The sequence below is a fragment of the Natator depressus genome, chromosome 4 (assembly GCF_965152275.1).
Source record: "Natator depressus isolate rNatDep1 chromosome 4, rNatDep2.hap1, whole genome shotgun sequence".
NCBI classification, from domain to species: domain Eukaryota; kingdom Metazoa; phylum Chordata; order Testudines; family Cheloniidae; genus Natator; species Natator depressus.
Genome location: NC_134237.1, coordinates 11,976,089 through 11,995,446, shown reverse-complemented (window position 1 = coordinate 11,995,446; position 19,358 = coordinate 11,976,089). Strand labels below are relative to the sequence as shown.

The 19,358-nt window shown below is 43.4% G+C and overlaps 1 protein-coding gene across 3 annotated transcripts in view; it reads right to left on the bottom strand.

Moving 5' to 3' along the window:
- RASSF6 (Ras association domain family member 6) overlaps positions 1–19,358 on the bottom strand; it is a 37,982-nt gene that overhangs the window by 5,703 nt on the left and 12,921 nt on the right. The window contains exons 1-9 of one of the 3 annotated variants that reach the window (XM_074950403.1): positions 18,197–18,255; positions 12,208–12,286; positions 10,463–10,614; positions 7,708–7,799; positions 7,069–7,259; positions 3,708–3,809; positions 1,409–1,460; positions 311–429; positions 122–219 (exon numbers count right to left, since the gene is read on the bottom strand). In XM_074950403.1, coding sequence (XP_074806504.1) covers positions 122–219; positions 311–429; positions 1,409–1,460; positions 3,708–3,809; positions 7,069–7,259; positions 7,708–7,799; positions 10,463–10,614; positions 12,208–12,286; positions 18,197–18,240 — 929 coding nt within the window. In that variant the 5' untranslated portion in view covers positions 18,241–18,255. Of the gene's footprint in view, positions 1–121; positions 220–310; positions 430–1,408; positions 1,461–3,707; positions 3,810–7,068; positions 7,260–7,707; positions 7,800–10,462; positions 10,615–11,115; positions 11,152–12,207; positions 12,287–18,196; positions 18,256–19,358 lie in introns of those variants that run through there. The other 2 variants (XM_074950402.1, XM_074950404.1) reach the window with 2 other exon arrangements.

The window sequence follows — 19,358 nt, the reverse complement described above, 5'->3', positions numbered from 1 at the left end:
GCCACAATATAACGCTGTATCTAGGTGCTACCTTGTAGCACCTACCAATGACTTTGAAAGCAGTGTATTTTCTCAGACTGCAAACAAATAAAGCAAACCTACCTCGTTTACTCCTACTTACTTTGCAATTGTCTGTTGAATCTCCCGTTCTTCTTCTTCATCTAGTTTGTGCAGAAAGGATTCCAGAAGAGGAACATGAAATTTAAGGTACTGAGCAACCTATTGTGGGGACCACAAGAAATGCACATCAGTGAGGTGTGTTAAATGGGAAGAGTATTGGGAAATATGCAGAACGAGGAGGATCACATACATCACTGGTAACTTCTTCTGCATTCTTGTCCATGAGAAAAAATTGGGCAATCTTTTCTGAGGGACCCTGTAAAAGTCTCTCCAGCAGCGGAGTGTCTGTGTTCTTGAGCCTTTTCTTTTCTGGGAACGAAAACAAATGAATTGATATGCATGTTCATTTTGTGGCACAACATACAGCAGCAGTAACTAATATCTAACTCAAATAGTATGGCCAATTCTTTGCTTAGACATACTACTTTCATACTCTGGACATGCACTGCTCTTATTTAACACACACAAATGTCATTAACATAAATGGGAGTGCCACATGCAGATCGATGGGAGCATATGGTCCTACGGATCTCAGGACAAAATTTCCAAACCAGGCACCTAAATTAGGGCCCTAAACTTATATTTAGGCATCTAAATAGAAACCAGGAGTTTCTATTTAGGTGATGAAATATGGATTTAGGAGCCTAATTTCAGGCCCACTGGTTTGGAAATTTTAGCCTTAGTTTCTCTTTAATAAAATCCCAGTGAATAATTCTGCAAACCAATAATATAAACTGGACAACTGAGAGTCAGGATTATCTTCCTTATTCTGAAAGCCAATGTAAAATATGACAGGAATAAAAATTGTAGACCTGATATACAGACAGCCACCATGTGAAAGGGATTTGGGCTATTGCTGCCTCATGTAAGTATTTTATCACCCTTTGAGAGCGATATATGATGGGTTTCAAATAGAACTTCCTCCAACAAACTTAACTGGTACCCTCTACTCCAAAGTGTTCAGTGGGGTTTCACAGATTGTAAATTATAGCAGCATTTTATCTAAAATTAGGTTCTTAAGCCTATTTTTGCTTTTCCTAAAATAACAAAGTTAACTTGACACACATTAGATATACAAAGTATATGATGAATAAATTAAGTTCCGTTTTCCACTGAGAGACTGCACCAGGTCTTCACGAATGGTTTTAGACCAACGCAATCCCCAATTGGCAGAGCACAGATAAGACTCCAACGCCTGTCCCTTTTGTGTGCGATATGAGCAGCCTCCAAAGCCCATTGGAAGTCTAATCAGCCGTGGAGCCACAGAGAAACAAACTGTTTTATTTACCTCCTGATGCGTGGATGATATAAAGTGCAAATTCTTGTGGACTGTTTTCAATCTGACAAAGAAAAACCAAACTTGACTCAATGCACTGAATGGCAGGGTTCATATATGCTACATTTCCCCATCATTAAACTATCAACAGATATAAGGGATGCACCTGAAATTTGTGGTCTTAACTCACAGTGGGCTGTCAATACTGACAGTAGATAGAAAAATTAGTAGGGGTGGCCCCCTTAAACATTCTGGACTTAGGGTGACCAGAGAGCAAGTGTGAAAAATCGGGACGGGGTGGGGTGGGGGGTAATAGGAGCCCATATAAAAAAACCCCCAAATATCGGGACTGTCCCTATAAAACTGGGACATCTCGTCACCCTATCTGGACTTTGGATAAGGTTTCACACTAAGGTACCATTTTCCTTCCCTTTGCCCCCAGCTATCATGTCATTAATATAACTACCATTGTACTTTCCAGAAGAGTAATGGATCACCACAGTAGATCATCTCACAAAAAAGTAATGGATCACTACTCCCTTGTTTCCCTGGAAACACTGTAATACTCCATATAAATATTTTTGTGACAATCAGATTTACCAGCTGTACAGACACCGCAGTAGAGAATTTGGATTTACTACCACCTATTTGCCTGAATAACACTACGAAATTCTCAGTCCTTTTTACATCTAACTCATGATTTAGTCTCTATTGGGTGTCTTCGGAAACGGTAGTCCCATTAGTTATGGGTATTATTCATAAAAGTCCACATTCTCCTTTTAGCATTTTATTTCACATCATGTTCCACTGCATTTCACTGACTTCTCACTTAAGGGTGCTGTACAGCAGTAAGGTCAGATTAGAAAGCTCTAACGCACTATATAAAAGCTAGGCACTATTATTGTTGTTGTTATTAATTATCTCCAGTATAAAGTGATTCTGAAATGGCAAGAACTGCAGATAGGTGATTATTTTCAATAATTTAGAACTGTTCTTTTGGCAATATTTTATGTAACACTCAAGTATAAGGGAAGCTCTGGGCATCGGGCTAGTGGCACATGTTAGTTATGAAAACGTATGAGAGTTTTGACTGAAGACAGTAGGGCAAATTCATCACTTCCAAAGGAAGGATTATTCTAATCACGCTAGAATAAAAGATCATTGCAGCCTGTTTTTAATAGCCTTTCTGCTCCTGTAATGTTCCTTGGCTGCATACATCCAGATGCCATGTTTTATCAGTGAGGTTTGAACATGGGACCTTCCTCACTGAAACACAGGTCTTGCCACTTGAGCTGAAGGAAAACTTCTTTTGCTGTAAGCAGGGGAACCTGGTGACCGTTTTTTGTTTTTTTTGCAGGTGAGGCACAAATCACAAAATATTTATTTCCACCCCGCCCAATGTAATAGCTATTAAAAGCTTACCTTGTTCATATGGAAACAGCAGCAAGCAGACCAGGCAGCTGGAGTTGCTACTGTTGGCTCCTCATGCACGGGGCCTGCCCCGTGGGGGCTGAGGCTGGGAAGGCACAGGGTGTAAGCCCCATCCCTTCCCTCTGCGAACCCCCTGCAGCGTGGGTTTAACTGCTACAATCCTGCTATGACTGCACCAAACAGTGGTTACCACAGCAACACCCTTATAAAGTGACTCCTGGGTGGTAGATTGCCATGGTAACAAGGCAGATTCAGGAGGCACTATTAGTTATACCAAGAATTGAGCCTCTTTTGCTACTGGAGAGAGTGAATTGTGACATTTAAATCAAATCAGTTTGTCCTTGACTGATAAACATATCCAGATTTAAGTAAAAAAGAGTTTTCAAAATACATTTTGTAGCCTGACTGGCGTGGGCTAATGAACTGCCACGAATTATAAGCAAATCATGTTTGTGAGGGCCTGTCACTAGAGGGAGACATGGGCATGTGCACTAAGCAATAGATTAGCTTTCCTTACTGGAAATGTGGTGATAATGAAGTCATTCGCTAGGAAAAGCTGAAGATACAGTGCAGCTTTCCTTCCCGTAAATGTAGTTCTAATGAAGTCATTCTCTAGTTCCTCCTGCTCTGGAAACTAGAGTAACGACCGCATCAAACACTTGTCACTAGTCTCAAAACACATATGAAGCCTAAGGAAAATAAAACCTACCTTCATCCTTAAAAGTGGCAATAGCACACTTCGTTTGCTACACTTTCTGTTTGTGGCAAGTCTCCTTAATATTTCTGTCCTTTGATACAGTCGGCGACAGAAGGCATTTCTATATTCTGGTTCTTTTCCAGAATTCAATTTTTGTGTGCGCGCGTACACAAAGAGAATTACCTTAAATTTCTGCAGTAGTTGCTCAATCACCTCTCCTGTTTTCATGTTACTGTTTATTCTTATTTTAGTTTCTGATCCAAAGGCTGGAGTGAAAACCGATGTCTAAAAACCAAGAGCAACAACAGAATGTGACATTTGATGAAAACACACTGGTTTAAAATCGATCCGGGACAATATGATGCATTGTGTCATGCAACATGTGTATATTATTCTTTCTTTGCTTGAAATTGTCTGCTCCTTGAAATCTACTTATGCATATTTTAAAAGCAGTAAATAGTCCCAATTTTTTTCAGTGTGACATATTTCTGTGAACAGACTTATGCAATGCGTGGTTCTTGTTTTTTTTCTAGCTTCTTATAAAGGAAGGAAGAAAGAATATAATGAGAATTAATGAGAATATTATGAAGATATTCTGAGCTACTATAGTTATAACTATGACAGCATTTCTACCGCAAAATCCTATGTTATAGTTTTTATTTCTTAGCACTAAAAACAATAGGCCAAAATTCTGATCTCAGCTATATCACTAACTCTGGGGGTCATTCCACGGCTTTTAATGAAGGTAGTCTGCATTTTCCCAGCAGATATGAGTGCTGAATTTGGATCAGGTTTCAGAGGGGGGTAGCCGTGTTAGTCTGTATCAGCAAAAAGAACGAGGGGTACTTGTGACACCTTAGCCCTGGTCTACACGGGGGAAGCGGGGGGTACCTAAGATACGCAACTTCAGCTACGCGAATAGAGTAGCTGAAGTCAGCGTATCTTAGGTCTACTTACCTGGCCATGAGGATGGTGGCGAGTCGATCGCTGCTGCTTCCCCGTCGACTCCGCTTCTGCCTCTTGTGAGCTGGAGCTCTGGAGTCGACGGGGAGCACGTTTGGGGATCGATTTATCACGTCTAGATGAGATGCGATAAATCAATCCCTGATCACTACCCACTATCCGGTGGGTAGTTAAGACCTGCCCTTAGAGACTAACAAATTTATTTGAGCATAAGCTTTCATGGGCTAAACCCCACTTCATCAGATGCATGCAGTGGAAAATACAGTAGGAAGATATCTATATACAGAACATGAAAAAATGGGTGTTGCCATACCAACTGTAATGAGACCAATCAATTAAGGTGGGCTATTATCAGCAGGTTAAAAAAAACTTTTGTAGTGATAATCAGGATGGCCCATTTCAAACAGTTGACAAGAAGGTGTGAGTAACAGTAGGGGGAAAATTAGCATGGGGAAATAGTTTTTACTTTGTGTAATGACCCATCCACTCCCAGTCTTTATTCAAGCCTAATTTAATGGTGTCCAGTTTGCAAATTAATTCCAATTCTGCAGTTTCTCATTGGAGTCTGTTTTTGAAGTTTTTGTTGTTGGAGAATTGCGACTTTTAGGTCTGAAACTGAGTGACTAGGGAGGTTGAAGTGTAGTAGCTTAGTTCAGTAGGGCCAAAGACTATGGTTATAACCTTGTTGTATGTAAAGATTGTCACAGTGTGCCTGGCCCCGGGGAATGAAATAGGTCCAGAGCCTGTGGGCCAGAGCAGGGGCTCCCAATATGGCCAATTAAAAGGGCAGGGCAGCACCTGGGACTATAACAGATCAGGGCAGCTGGACAAAAGAGACCAGGATGAGAGCAAGACCTGGTGAGTTGGAGACACCCAGTGAGAGAGAGACAGAGTGAATCAGAGCTGCCGAGTGAGGTCAGGAAAAGGGAAAGCTGACAATTGCCAGAGCCAGAAGGTGTTTCCTGGGGGAAGATGCCTGAAGGAAGGAAATCAGCAAGAGGGGTTTATCAGCTGACCTCCCCAAGCCAGAGCACCAGGACTGGAGAGGACTGAAAGGCAAGGGGAGCACCAGAGGGGATTACCCACTGATGTCTCCAGGTTGGAGAGCTGGACCCGGGGAACAGTGAGAAGACCCGGGAGAGTGAGGGACACTCCCCTGGTAAAGATGATCTCCCAGCTGAGGGGCTGTGGGGGTTCCTGCTGGGAAGAGCGGGGTTGAGCTCCAGCTGGAAGGGCTGGGCTAGCCATCCAGGCAGAAGAGGGCCAATGAGGAGCCTAGGTGTGGCGGAAGAGGAAGACACCGGACTGTGCTACGGAAGGACTTCCAGCAGAGAGACGGGCGGGACACTTGCTGGGGAGAGCGGGGTTGAAAGGACCAGGTATGGGGGATATGGGAAATGGACTGCTCTTGCGATTTTTGTTGAGGAATCAATGAACTGTGTTTTGGTAATAAACTGGCCCCAAGCAGGGGTATTATTTAATCAAGTGAGCCTGAAGTGGATTTATTGGGGACTCTGAAAGAGGAAATTGAAGCTAATGTACCTGTCATGTCACAGCCTATGATAATAGACCTTAAATTAATGTCGGGTAAAAAAATTAATGAGGTGAAAAACAAGAGTAAAACGTTAAAAACAAACAAACATTTTAAGGTCGTATACAACAATTACAATTGGTGAGACAATGCTGAATTACTGCATGTTGAAATAAGTCCCATGACTGCCGTCGACCTTGTAAAACTGGGAGACGTATCTCAGGGGGCTATCCCAGTGAGCAAACACATCTGGGAAAGATTCTGGTCAGCCCATGTGGATGTGCATAAGGGAGCCAGGGCCCCCCTAAGAGGGCAGGGCGGTACCAGTATAAGGAGTGACCATTGTATAGGTACTGTCCAGAATCACAGTAAAGATGCATAGTCCCCTGCTCTCTATGCTGGCTTCCCAGAGGCTACTGAGTCAGGTTCAAAGTCTTGGCCCTTTGCTTCAAGGCTCTCAATGGTTTGGGCCCAGGATAGCTAAAAGATCGGTTAAAGCTCTGGGAGTGAAGGCGACAGTCTGCTTCTCTGGCACAATGGAACCATTTGCCATAAGGCTAACGCTTGCCTCTGCAGGAGACAGAGCTTGCCTGGGGGCTGGTCCAAGGCTGCCGAACAAAATCCCGCAGGAACGAAGGACCATTCCAAACCTCTCTTCCAAGGGCAAGGCACACTTCTGTGGCCTGCCTTCTCTGACATAGACACAGACCAGGGCATACAGCATCCCTAGCAGTATTAGGTGCTGGGAGCAGGGCAAGGAGGGATGGGGGGTGGGCAGAACCATGACTCCATGCCCCCTTTTTACCAGCCAGTCGAGCTTGCCAGACACAGAGGGGGGAGGACACTGCTCCCTCCTTAAGCACGGTGCAGCAGACATGGCCAAGCGCACTGTGCGGGAGCTCTCTGGAGGCTTGGGCTGCTGGGTTCTCATGCCACACTTCACCTGATGATGATTAAGGCAGAATCAAGCCTTAAACAAATCGCTGCATTTCACCCCATCAGTTCTCTGCCACATTCACAGTAACTTTTAGCACAGGAGAGCGTTCACACCTCGTAGTTGTAGAAATGCCCATTAATGGAGAACCTGTGTGTTTCCACGTCTTTTCTTGCTATTGTGGGGGAATTTTCCCTTTTCCTCACTTGTGCAGCATCACTCATGGCTCTGGTTCTGTGAGGGGTCAGGGAGTTGAGCTCCTGCACACTCCTAGGCTTCAGGGTGCTGCTCTCATAAGAGGAGCAACCTGGACAAAATAAAACATCATCAGCACAGTGTAGAGCTACTTCACCTCCCTTTTAGTACAGCCCAGTGCTGCTTGCAGCATCATTTCTATAGCTGTTTGCCAATAGGTGACGCTGGTACGAAGGTATAATGGTTTGTAGTGTTCATAAAGCACTCAGAGTTATCGGCTGTTTGAACTGGCCACCAGTAACAGTATGTCATTCCATTGAGTCTTTGGGGATAATCTCCGTAGAGACAGCATAATTCAGTATTATGGGCTGATTGTTATATAGATGATGAGCAGATGTATTGCCATCACTACTATTTGTTATAGTGTATTCAAGTAGGGTCTAAATATCCCAAGATGTCTCGTATTACTCCTCCCCACAGACAGGGCTACATTTTGTCATCAATTGTACCTGTGCAGCCACATCAGAGGACTTTCTGATGAATATATAAAGAACACTGACCTTTCTCATGGTTTGGGGGTTCTACTGAAGAACTTGGTCTCTCTTCGCTAATGTGATGGAGATTATGAACTTCTCCCCAGCGCATCATCCCCCTGAAACAGGGATCAAGCATATATTTACAGGTTGATATTCTTTTTTAGTTGGGGTGAATTCAGTTTAGGCTCCAGCCAAGCATCACGTAACAGATAGCCGTTCCTGTTCAGAACTGTAAACATCATGTTAGAGTCTTTCATTTGATTGTATAAAGTAGGCAACTTTAGCACATCACAATATCATGTTTTACTAAACATGAATTGTGGGACCAATGGCACCACAAGTTGCTCATCAGCCTAAGCGGAACAGGTCAACTATGGAAAAAATAAGTCAAATTATTCTAACTTTATTATTATTGGTTTTATAGTTACATGTAGAGGTCCCAACTGAGCTGAAAGTCCCAATGATCTAGACACTGTGCAGAGACATAGTATGAGACAGTTCCTGCTTTGAAGAGCTTATACTCTGTATAGACAAAACCGGCCAATGAGGCCTCATTACCTCCATTTTACAGATGGGGAACTGATCCACAGAGAGATCTGTACTCCTAGCACAATGGGGTGCTGATCCATGACTACAGCTCCTAGACACTGTGATAATATAAATAAAACAATAATAAGAGACTTGTCCAAGGTCACACAGGAAATCTGTGGCCCAGTGGGAACCAAGCTCTCCTAAGTGCCATGAAGTACCTTAACCACAAGCCCCAACTTCCTCTCTATAAATAATTCCTTTATTCATTAAATTATTTGACAAATAGTCTTTGACCAACTACAGCACTGATCAAGTACTGCAGTAAACAACTTGCACGAAAATATATTGCAACAAATAATGGCAAACATGTCAGAAACTATATTTGAAGAATAATCTGATCATATCATCAAGTGGATGGCTCATACTTAAGGCTACGTTTTAGTCACGGGTATTTTTAGTAAAAGTCATGGACAGGTCACAGTCAGTAAACAAAAGTTCACGGCCCATTACTTGTCCATGACTTTCACTATATACTCCTAACTAAAACTTCAGCCGCGGGGCCGCAGGTGTTCTGTGGGAGCGAACCGGGCTGCTGGGGGGTGGCCTGGGAGCCCTGCTGGTGCTGGGCGGGGTGGGGGTGGCACGCAGCGGTGCATGGCCCAGGACCTGCACTGGTCCTGTCGGGGGCTGGAGGGGAGAGAAGAGGGTTGGCAAGGCTCGCAGTCTCCCCACCTGGCTCCATGTGTCCCTGCAGCTCCTAGGGGAGGGGCGGCCAGGGGGCCTGAGTGTGCTGCTCCTGCCATAATTGCTGGCTCTGCAGTTCCCATTGGCTGGGAGCCACAGCCAATGGAAGATTCGGGGGTGGCACCTGCAGGCATGGGCAGCGCGTGGAGCCCTTTTGCCCCTCCGCCTAGGAGCTTCAGGGACATGCCGTGGGTGGTAAGTGACGCGCTGCACCCTACCCCCTGCCCCAGCCCTGAGCCCCCTCCCACACCCAAACAGCTGCAGCTGTCCCAGGGCAGCCACTGAGCCAGCACCGGCCACTGCAGAAGTCATGGAAAGCCACGGAATCCATGACTTCCGTGACCTTGGTGTTTTATCTAAAAAAATCAAACAAAAAATCCTGTTTTGGATTTCAGCTCATAGATTTTGAGGGCCCATAGTGATCACCTAGTCTGACCTCCTGCACATTGCAGGCCACAGAACCTCACCCATCCATACCTGTAATAGACCCCTAACCTCTGGCTGAGTTACTGAAGTCCTCAAATCATGATTTAAAGATTTCAAGTTACAGAGAATCTATTATTTGCACTAGGTTAAACCTGCAAGTGACCCGTGCCCCATGCTACAGAGGAAGGCAAAAAAACAAAAGAAAACAGGGTCTCTGCGAATGTGACCTGGGGGAAAATTCCTTCCTTACCCCAAATATGGCGATGAGTTGAACCCTGAGCATGTGGGCAAGACCCACCAGCCAGGCACCTGGGAAAGAATTCTCTGTAGTAACTCAGAACCCTCTCCATTTAGTGCTCCAGCTCCGGCTGTTGGGGATATCTGCTGCTAGCAGTCACAGATGGGCCATATGGCATTGTAGGCAGTGTCATCAGGTAAATTATCGATATCAGGTTGCTCAGCTGTATTTGAGAATTATGCCCTGGAGGCAGGGACAGACAATCTCTGTGATTTCATCACCCTGAAACCTGTGGGACATTAGTGGGTTAAATTAATGCTGATTCAGTCGGCTTTCTCCCAAAGGGGCCCTTCAGGGGTTGAGGATGGAGGAGGATTCCCTAGCAGCGATGCTCCTGCTTAGGGTTCAGGAGGAAGCACACAACTTTCACTTGTCTCAGGGGATCTGCCGGTTCGAGGGGAGGGAAGCAAATGCGCCATTCTCCGACCATAACGGCAGAATGCAGTGGGAATTCAGTTCACAGGCGCGGAGTTCCCTGTCTCAGGTATGCAAGTAGCCCATATAGGAGATTGGGTCTTTTAGGTCATTGATTTTTGGAACTACTTTTAAATCCCACTTTAAAGCCTGGATTCATGACATTAAAGTGTCTGCTTTCTGCATTGCAGAAGCTGCCACAAGGCCAAACAAGCAACAAATGAAACCTTGCACAGGTTTCCACCAGGCAAAAGACAAGCAGAGCCTTCATAGAATCTGGTGTGCAAATGTCATCTTTGTTTTATCTTCACAGTTGGACTGTGGGAACATCAGCCTGCATGAGGCTTACAGAAGTTAATATATTACCTTTTACTAGGGAACAAACCCACACGCTCCGGCGACTTCAGAGTCACAAAAGGGGGAATTTGCTTCTCATCTTGGATTTTTAACCAGATGGGACAACGTACTCCCCAAAAAATAGCCAGGATTCCTTCGATAACTGGTTTGCTGCCTTCTGGCTGAAAAAAAAACCAGGAGTGCAGTGTTATGATGGGCCCAGGGAACCAGGTTCCATGTGAAGTTGCAGGAAACAGTTGAAACTAAGAGCCAAGTCCCGCCTGTCAGATGGTGAAGCCAGCAGGACAAGTGCATTTTTATTGAAGGTATCAGCAAGGGGTAGCCTCTGGTTAGCACAAGCCCGGCACAGACCCTGGGTACGTACTTGACTCACTATCCAACCCTGAAACGCCTGGTGCACTGTCTTCACAGCTACTCTTACCCACCCCAAGCTTGGATTCAAGTTAGCTCGGGTAGGAGAGCCCAGGTAGAGCTTTGCTGTGTGGATATAGACAACCCTGGCACTCTAGCTCACTGACTGAGGAACCAAGTCCGGGCTGGTGTGTCCCCAAAAAGGGTCTGCTTAAGTCCTGGCCTGGATTTTGCAATCATGGAGTGGATTGCGGATCACACTGCAGGGCTACATTGTAAATTAAGGGGAAAGGGCCCACTCCAATACTCACTGATATTAGTGGGCCTTGCATCAAGCCAAAATCCTGTTGTCCTTGCGTAGCGCCCTTACTGTGACAAAACTCTTAATGACTTCGTGGAGTTTTGACAGAGTACAGATTGAGAAGCCCATATGCTCCCCCTTCGCAGATTATTTTCCCAGGTTATTTCTCTGAGGGCCCCATGTGTTCCCGTGAAGGCAGAAGAGCGGAGGCTCTCTCCACTGTGGAAGAGGATGAATGAGTCAGACCTCGAAACCAGGGGATCTTGGGGGACACACCAGAAACAAGACCCATTCACTCAGAGGTCCCTTGCCTCCACACCAGCCCCTGGCTCCTATGGCCCATGCCAGGATTGTGCTACCAAGATCTACCCTGACTGCTTTCAGAGTAACAGCCATGTTAGTCTGTATTCGCAAAAAGAAAAGGAGTACTTGTGGGACCTTAGAGACTAATCAATTTATTTGAGCATAAGCTTTCGTGACCTACAGCTCACTTCATCGGATGCATACTGTGGAAAATACAGAAGATGCTTTTATACATACAAACCATGAAAAAATGGGTGTTTACCACCCCAGAGGCGCCTATTGGGGGTTTCCCTGTGTTGAGGAGGATGCTGAAAAAGTTACAGCAAACTTGAGCACCAATGACCATGCAATTTCCTCCCTTGGGTTGGGGGAGGTACAGAGAGTCCTGGCACAACCCTACTTCCCTCAGCTGAGGATTCTGGATCCTTGTCGAGCTCTCCGAGTAGGACTCCCTGGGATCTAAGGAGTGGGGTGGCAGGGAGCTCCTGCTGCTGAGTCAATAACTCCTCCCCTTTTCATGACTCACCTAACCTCGATCTGTAACTTTCAGTGCTCCACCACTCTTGAAGAATGGGACTGTACAATTTGGCTGTCATGCTTGCTTTTTTATATTGTAAAGACTCATGTTATAACTGAAGACGCACACTCCATCTTATACATTAATGTGCCACTAATGCACTCCTAAGGTATCTGAAATCCCATGTTCCACAGTTCACCTGCAGTATGTACCAAGAGCTCATTAGCACCCCCTCCTGCTGTGCTTTTCAGATAGACAGTTCTGTTTGCTCACATTCCTTACCTGATTACAGGAGAGCTGCAGATTCTCTTGGTCAGCATAAAAATAGTTATACGTCTTCAGTAAAGAGTTAAGTTGATCCCTAGAAGAAGAGATCACAATGAGACTATTTAAAAATCTCTCTAGTACCATAAAATCTAGATGTCAAGGTCAACATTTTCAAATATTGTTAGACTTCAGGAGTACTCAGCTTCTACAATTGCACCGGCGTCAGTGGTAATTGTGGGGCAATCAGCACCTCTGAAAAATCAGGCCACGAATTCTGGTGGCAGCCAATTTTAAAGCACCCAAGTTTGAAATGTTGGCCAAATACAGTAATTTAATGGGAACAGACACTTTACAATAACAATATAAAACAAGTATACTGTACAATAACAAAACGTCTTCTTCAGTACATAACAGGACTGGGAACAACTGATTCCAAAACTTGTCTTCAGAACTCTGGGCTTGCTGCAGTTAGAAGTGCTTGTTTGGTAATTGGAACACTAAAATTGGGGGATTTGCTAGCTCATGAGAAAATAAGACATTTTGAAGACTGTCTAGTATAGAGCCTGGAACAGGTCCTAGTTAAAATATTGCTTATAAATCAATATAAATAGTTTCTCAAACCATTCAAAGGGAAGATGGAAGTTGGGTGTTTAAGGATACATCTATATTTGAGCTGCGAGTTGTGATTTCCAGCTTGCGGAGACATACGCGCGCCAGCTCCGCTTGAGCTAGTGCCTAAAAATAGCAGTGCATCTGTGGCAGCGCTGGTGGCCGGTCGGGCCAGCTGCCCCAAGTACAATCCTGCCTGGCCCCCGGGGTACGTATTTGGGCAGCTAGAGTGAGTCATCATCCATGCCGCCACTGACACTCTGCTGGTTTTAGGCATTAGCTCAAGCAGAAATAGTGCAGGGACATCTATGAAAGCTGGGAATCACACCTGATAGCTCAAAATATAGATGTACCCTAAATGTTCTTTGTGCCTTTGAAAATCTTCCCCTTAAGCATTTTATGTACTGGTGTTGCAGTAGAGACCCTCAAATTACAGTTGAGAGGACACTTCTATTCTAAATCTACAGTATTGTAACGTTAAGCTTGAAAGTTGAATCATGCAAGAGTCTGGAAATTCATAGCTAGTGTTCCTCGAATGACTGGAGCTCTGCCTTCTTTGCACATCTATCTTTCAGCAGGGTCCTTTACTAGATGATCACAAAGTACTGGACAATGTCATGTGGCAAATAATACAAAGGAACAACATTATCCACACAATCTTATATGCACAAAATTATGATTGCAGACATGTTTTGTGATTATGAAAGGAAGACCCTATTGCAATGCATACATACAAGGAGACAGATATAAGGTTCCTAAAGGACTCTTTACTCTGAATTGCTTTATTTCTGTGTGATTAAAATAACAATGTTACAATAACAATTTGTCTCATTTTTTATTTAGCTAGGTTGATGTGAAACATGAAAAATACAGTTCAGAATAGTTGAAGCTGGAGGATAGATCTCAGCTTCATATACAGAAAGAAATCACCTTTATGAGATAGCAATTCAATGCTTCTCTGTTTTTGCTTCTTATGCTCAAATTTTTAAAGCTACCACAAAACACTTTGGACCGCATTTTGAAAGTCTTACACACGCTGGATAATTTGTAATCTCACTGAAATCAGTGGAGCTACTTACAGAGCAAAGTACTCCCTAGTGTGAGAGGGGCTGTCAGAATCAGGCCCTTTTTCTCATCTGGTTGAAGAACAAAACAATGAGTTTCATTTCTCGCAGCTTGGACTCATGACTACCAGTTGGAAGTTCTCTAAACTCTTTATTTGGCAAAGGGGTTGGAGCTTTAAAGACCCAGCAACTCAAATTTGATACTTAGGAAGTTTGTTAAGGAGAGCTTCAATTAGTGTCCACCATTCCCAGATAACACTCAGAATTCACAGCCCTGACCCTTTTCTAAGACCATGATCCACAGAATAGCATTTGTTTCAAAATGTAAGGCAGATTGATACTACTGAGGAGGTATACCAGAAAATAAGTGAGGCACAGCCAGAAAAGGAAGAATACTGGAAATAAAGCTTACATAGTCCATCCAGTCTAGGAAATTTATAAACTTTGCACTGCTCCTAGATATCAAACTTAATAACACCTCTAACTTTCCAAATGGAAAGGAGTAGAGCCAGGAGGCCTGTGAAACTCTGGGTGACAATATTCAGGGTACAGAAGACCAGTGTAAAATGTTAAGTTTCTCCTTATTTGGGATGGTGCTATAGAACAAACAGGAAAGAAAACCTTTACTGTAGATCCACAGAGAATGCACATCTCTGTGAAATTGAGAGACAGAATTCAAAATCTGGATCTCCAGTTGAACAATTTTGGGGCAAATATATGGGGCAAAATATTATTCCACTGTAGTTTTGCCTTTGACTTCAATGGGGGCTGGATCTCATTCATGATATTCAAAAACAAAAAGGTAGAGAATGCAATATATAAAATCTCCCCACTGTATTTTCCACTGCATGCATCCGATGAAGTGAGCTGTAGCTCACGAAAGCTTATGCTCAGATAAATTTGTTAGTCTCTAAGGTGCCACAAGTACTCCTTTTCTTTTTGCGGCTGCTACTCTGAAATAATGCAATAGCTTGTGCTTTTACCATATGCAAAGGGGTTCTAAGTTAAAAACACGTGTAGGTGGCAGTCATCTCCCCTAGCTCCAATACTGAAGAAGCAGATATGCAGAGTTTAACATATACTAACAGTGAACAGGGCTGCTATACACACAAGCCACTGTATGATATGAGAGAAGGGTATATTAATCAGTTACACATTATAGCTTTGTGGCGGTTTGTTAGAGATTACCACACATCCTGTTGGAGGCATATTTCCCTCTGGAATATTGACCTGCATTTTTCTATCAATTTTTTTAAAAGGATCGTGTAACAGGGTGCTGGCCAGGAGGTCCTGAGCCAGCCCTCTGTTAGCCCAGCTCCAAGTAAGAAGCATTAATTGGGGCTGGCTCGGTATGTCACACCTAATTGATAGAAGGGAAGCACCTCCGGGCCTCATTAGCCAGGGGGCTATATAGGGCTGGCAGGAAGGAAGAGAAAGAAAGAAGCTATGGGCTGGGTGTCCCTGCTTGCTGGAGAAGCTAGCTATCCCCTTCCTAGGTTGCTAGTTTGGAGCCATCTGTAAACAGAAGGTGGTGGGAGCTGACACTGTAAATAAAAGGCACTGGTGATTGCACCCAGAAGAGGTCTCACGCTGATTTGTGGGTGCAGGGGTCCCTTAGTGTGAGGGCAACCGAAGGCCCTGTGATAGACAGTCAAGGTTGTTTTAGGTTTCATAGTAGCAGTCGTGTTAGTCTCTAAGGTGCAACAAGTACTCCTGTTCTTTTTGAGGATATAGACTAACATTTATTTGAGCATAAGCTTTTGTGGACTATAGCCCACTTCATCAGAACATATAGTAAGAGGATATATATACACATACAGAAAATATGAAAAGGTGGAAGTTGCCAGATGAACTCTAAGAGGCTAATTAATTAAGATGAGCTATTATCAGCAGGAGAAAAAAACTTTTGTAGTGATAATCAAGATGGCCCATTTCAGACAGTTGACAAGAGGTGTGAGGATGCATAACGCGGGGAAATAGATTCAATTAGTGTAATGACCCAGCCACTCCCAGTCTCTATTCAAACCTGAGTTAATGGTTTCTAGTTTGCAAATCAATTCAAGTTCAGCAGTTTCTTGTTGGAGTCTGTTTTTGAAGTTTTTGTGTTGCAAAATTGCCACCTTTAAGTCTGTTACTGAGTGACCAGAGAGGTTGAAGTGTTCTCGTACTGGTTTTTGAATGTTATGATTCCTGATGTCAGATTTGTGTCCATTTATTCTTTGGTGTAGAGATGTACATGGCCAATGTACATGGCAGAGGGGCATTGCTGGCACATGATGGCATATATCACATTGGTAGATGTGCAGGTGAATGAGCCCCTGATGGCGTGGCTGATGTGATTAGGTCCTATGATGTTGTTTTAGTTTGACTCAGTACCAGCAATAATAGTGCTAGAGAGTAATTTGCACTTTGTACCCAGATTCTATTAATGAGTAGTGAAGCAAGCAGGAAAACTGTGCCTTAAATAAATACTATGGTTAATTTTATTTACTTTGAAGAAGTTCTCTTTGGTGAGAGGAATATTAATGGGGGTTTGGTAACTGTATGTTTATTCTGCCTTAATTTGATGGAGCTATCAAATAACTACACGAGCTATCTTACTTTTCTTTTGCTTTCAGAGTTACAGAAAGATGTATCCACTCCACATTCAGGGGGAATGGGCATGAGAATGAAGACAGCTGCCCTTTCAATATTTCCGGGACAAAGACAATAAACCACAGACCTAAAATAGCATACCAATCAGTAACAAGCACAAAGTTTCCTCCACTGACATCTTGCAATGAAAATATGAGGGAAAGCAGACTGAATGCCCCTGGTCCTGCTGCTTGATGTTATTTATAGGTAGCTGGCATTTAAAAATGGCAGGAGGAGGAAATAAGTGTTTAAATCCCATTGTGTCAGGATTTAAACACACTCACAACCTAGAAAAAAGGAAAATACTCTAAGCCAGAATGGGGAAGGTTCCAATAACACGTGCAGACCCTTTCTAGTGAATGTTCCTTTCTTCTCGAGTGCACATCTGACAAATTGTCTCTTATCACAAGTACCACAGACAGGCACGCCCTTTTGACATACTAGGCCCTTGAGATGGAGGGTGAGTATGATGGTGGTGGTTTTACACAAGTTTACCATAATTTGTTTAAGACTAGAGCTGTGCAAAACGTTTGCAGTGAAAACCCAAACCCAGGGAAACTCACTACGTTTCAGGCTATATTATATATTTGAAATTCAAACCATCCATTGAATGATTCACTAAACATGGCTAGCAAATTTGAGGAGGATTTTGAACAAGCATGGCAGAATTTATGAATCAGGAGAAAGCTGGTAGTTTCAGCTGATGATTGATTTTAGATTGTGGGTTTGATCAAACCTGAAACTGAAAGCAGAACCAGAGGTACAAACCCATGCAAATCACTGCCAGAGGGCCTAATCCGTTAAGCACAATAAATATTAATAAAAACCTGCCTGTGAGCAAAGCAAACACACAGCATCTGCAAACTCACCCAAGTAAACAAAAGGTATGTACACATTTGTTGAAAACACACAGCACACACCTACTCTTAGAGCTATTATTTAATTAATCCCTTTGCCAATGATGATTTACAGAGGGAGTGGAAAATTACAAGAATATATTTATAGTAGTGTCAGGAAAAAGTGATGTTTAAATCACGCACAGGATCATACAGAGGAACAGATTACTGTGTAAATATTAGAACTGACCCTTAGTTGACCAGGAACCTAAAGAAGAATCATGTGCAATATTTATATATTGTTAAGGCCTTGCAGTGTACAATCCTTCACAAGCAAGTAGAACGTTTAGTGTTGGCAATGGGAGTTAACTGTATTGATCGAGGACACTGTATGGTCCTGAATAAGTGATCATAAGTAAATAAGTGAACAGGGAAGCCTGATGTGAAAGACTAAGGGCCTGATTTTGAACTGTGTCTCAAACTAGCTTCCCATTTTCCTCTAGCAACTATTACTTGGATGTTCCTCCAATGTGATTTGTGCCTGCAAGTACCAGAAAGCACGCGTAAATGATAAACATATTGATGGATAGTAGAACCGATCAGAGGATCACAAGTTTGTTTTGGGGCAACTTTTAAGGTTTTGACATTTGTTTTTGTTCTGCATTGATGTGAAAATGAAGCTTTTCCAACATTTTCATGAAAACTGAATTCTGGTGAAATGTCCATTTTCAGATCGAAAACTGAGCTTTTCAGTTTGGAAGTGGAGTGGGGGTTGTCTGTGTCCAAAACATGAGCTTTTAAGTTCAGGGGGTAGAGGGAGAGAGAGAGAAACTCTTCCCGACCCGCTTTTAGGACACTTGCCTGGGATGTGGGAGACCCAGATCCAAGTCCCTGCTCTGCCTCATTCACAGCAGACAGTCCTCGTCCCAAAGAGCTTACAGCTGAAGATGAGAAGCAACAAAAGCTGGTATAACTGAAAGCAAAGATGGTGGACAAAGGAGGACGAGGGTGAGAGTGATAGCAACATATGGCGGTGTAGACTAGCTATATACAAGATTTGCAGCCTTTTACTTTAGAAAGGTATTAAATAATACATGGTGGGGTTATGAAAGACAGGAGTACTTTCCCTTCTGTCTGTTCCTTCACACTGTCTTACTACAAGTAAAGTAAGAGGTTTCTCTGAGGTTTCTGCCATATGTAACAATGTTCCTGTCTCTGCAGCCTACGCTGCTCTTCTGTCTGTTTTCAACCCCCATTTTCTTCCTTGCCCTGTCTCTGTTTCTTCCTCTGTTAGTATTTAATTGTATTACCCACCTCTGCACATGCAAAGCATTAGGTAAAACAGTCTCTCTGAAAGATACTAAACAGAACAGCATTGTATTGTACTTTCCTAAGAAGGACAGGTCTGAAGTGGCTCCTGAAGCTAATCTCTTCTTTGGTGGTGCGCCCTTTACTCAGTACTAGATTGAGGCATTAGGGTCCACTAAAGTCAATAGGACTTTTTCCATTGACTTCAGTTGGCTCTGGAATAGGACCTTATTGTATGGATCAACAGCCCTGCCGACCAAAGTGATCCCCCCAGAAATAATTTTTCCAGCAGCTCCACCAACTGGAGAGCAGTTTTGGGGCCAAAGGGTTTTGGCTTATCCAAGCAACTATTAGCTGCCATTTGTCCTTGCCTTTAATCATAGTGAGAATGTTGAAAACACTTCCCTGTATTGAATTGGATTTGTTTGCCATTCATCCTTTGTGTCCTATCAGCCAGGAAAAGACAGCAAGATGTTTGAGTCATCCCAGAACAAAATAATAAATAGAAAGCTTAAAATACAAAGAGAAGTGAAACAAACCATGACAGATAAGACATTTTCCTGCAATATCCCTGGGAGACCTTATCGAATTAAGTTTAAGTATAGTTAGGGTCCATTGCATTAAATGAATGGTTTAGGTATTATTGTGGGCCAGAATTGTACCTAACCTCTCTCTGGGGGGGGGGGAAGGGGGATGTGAACCCTGGAAAGTGTTA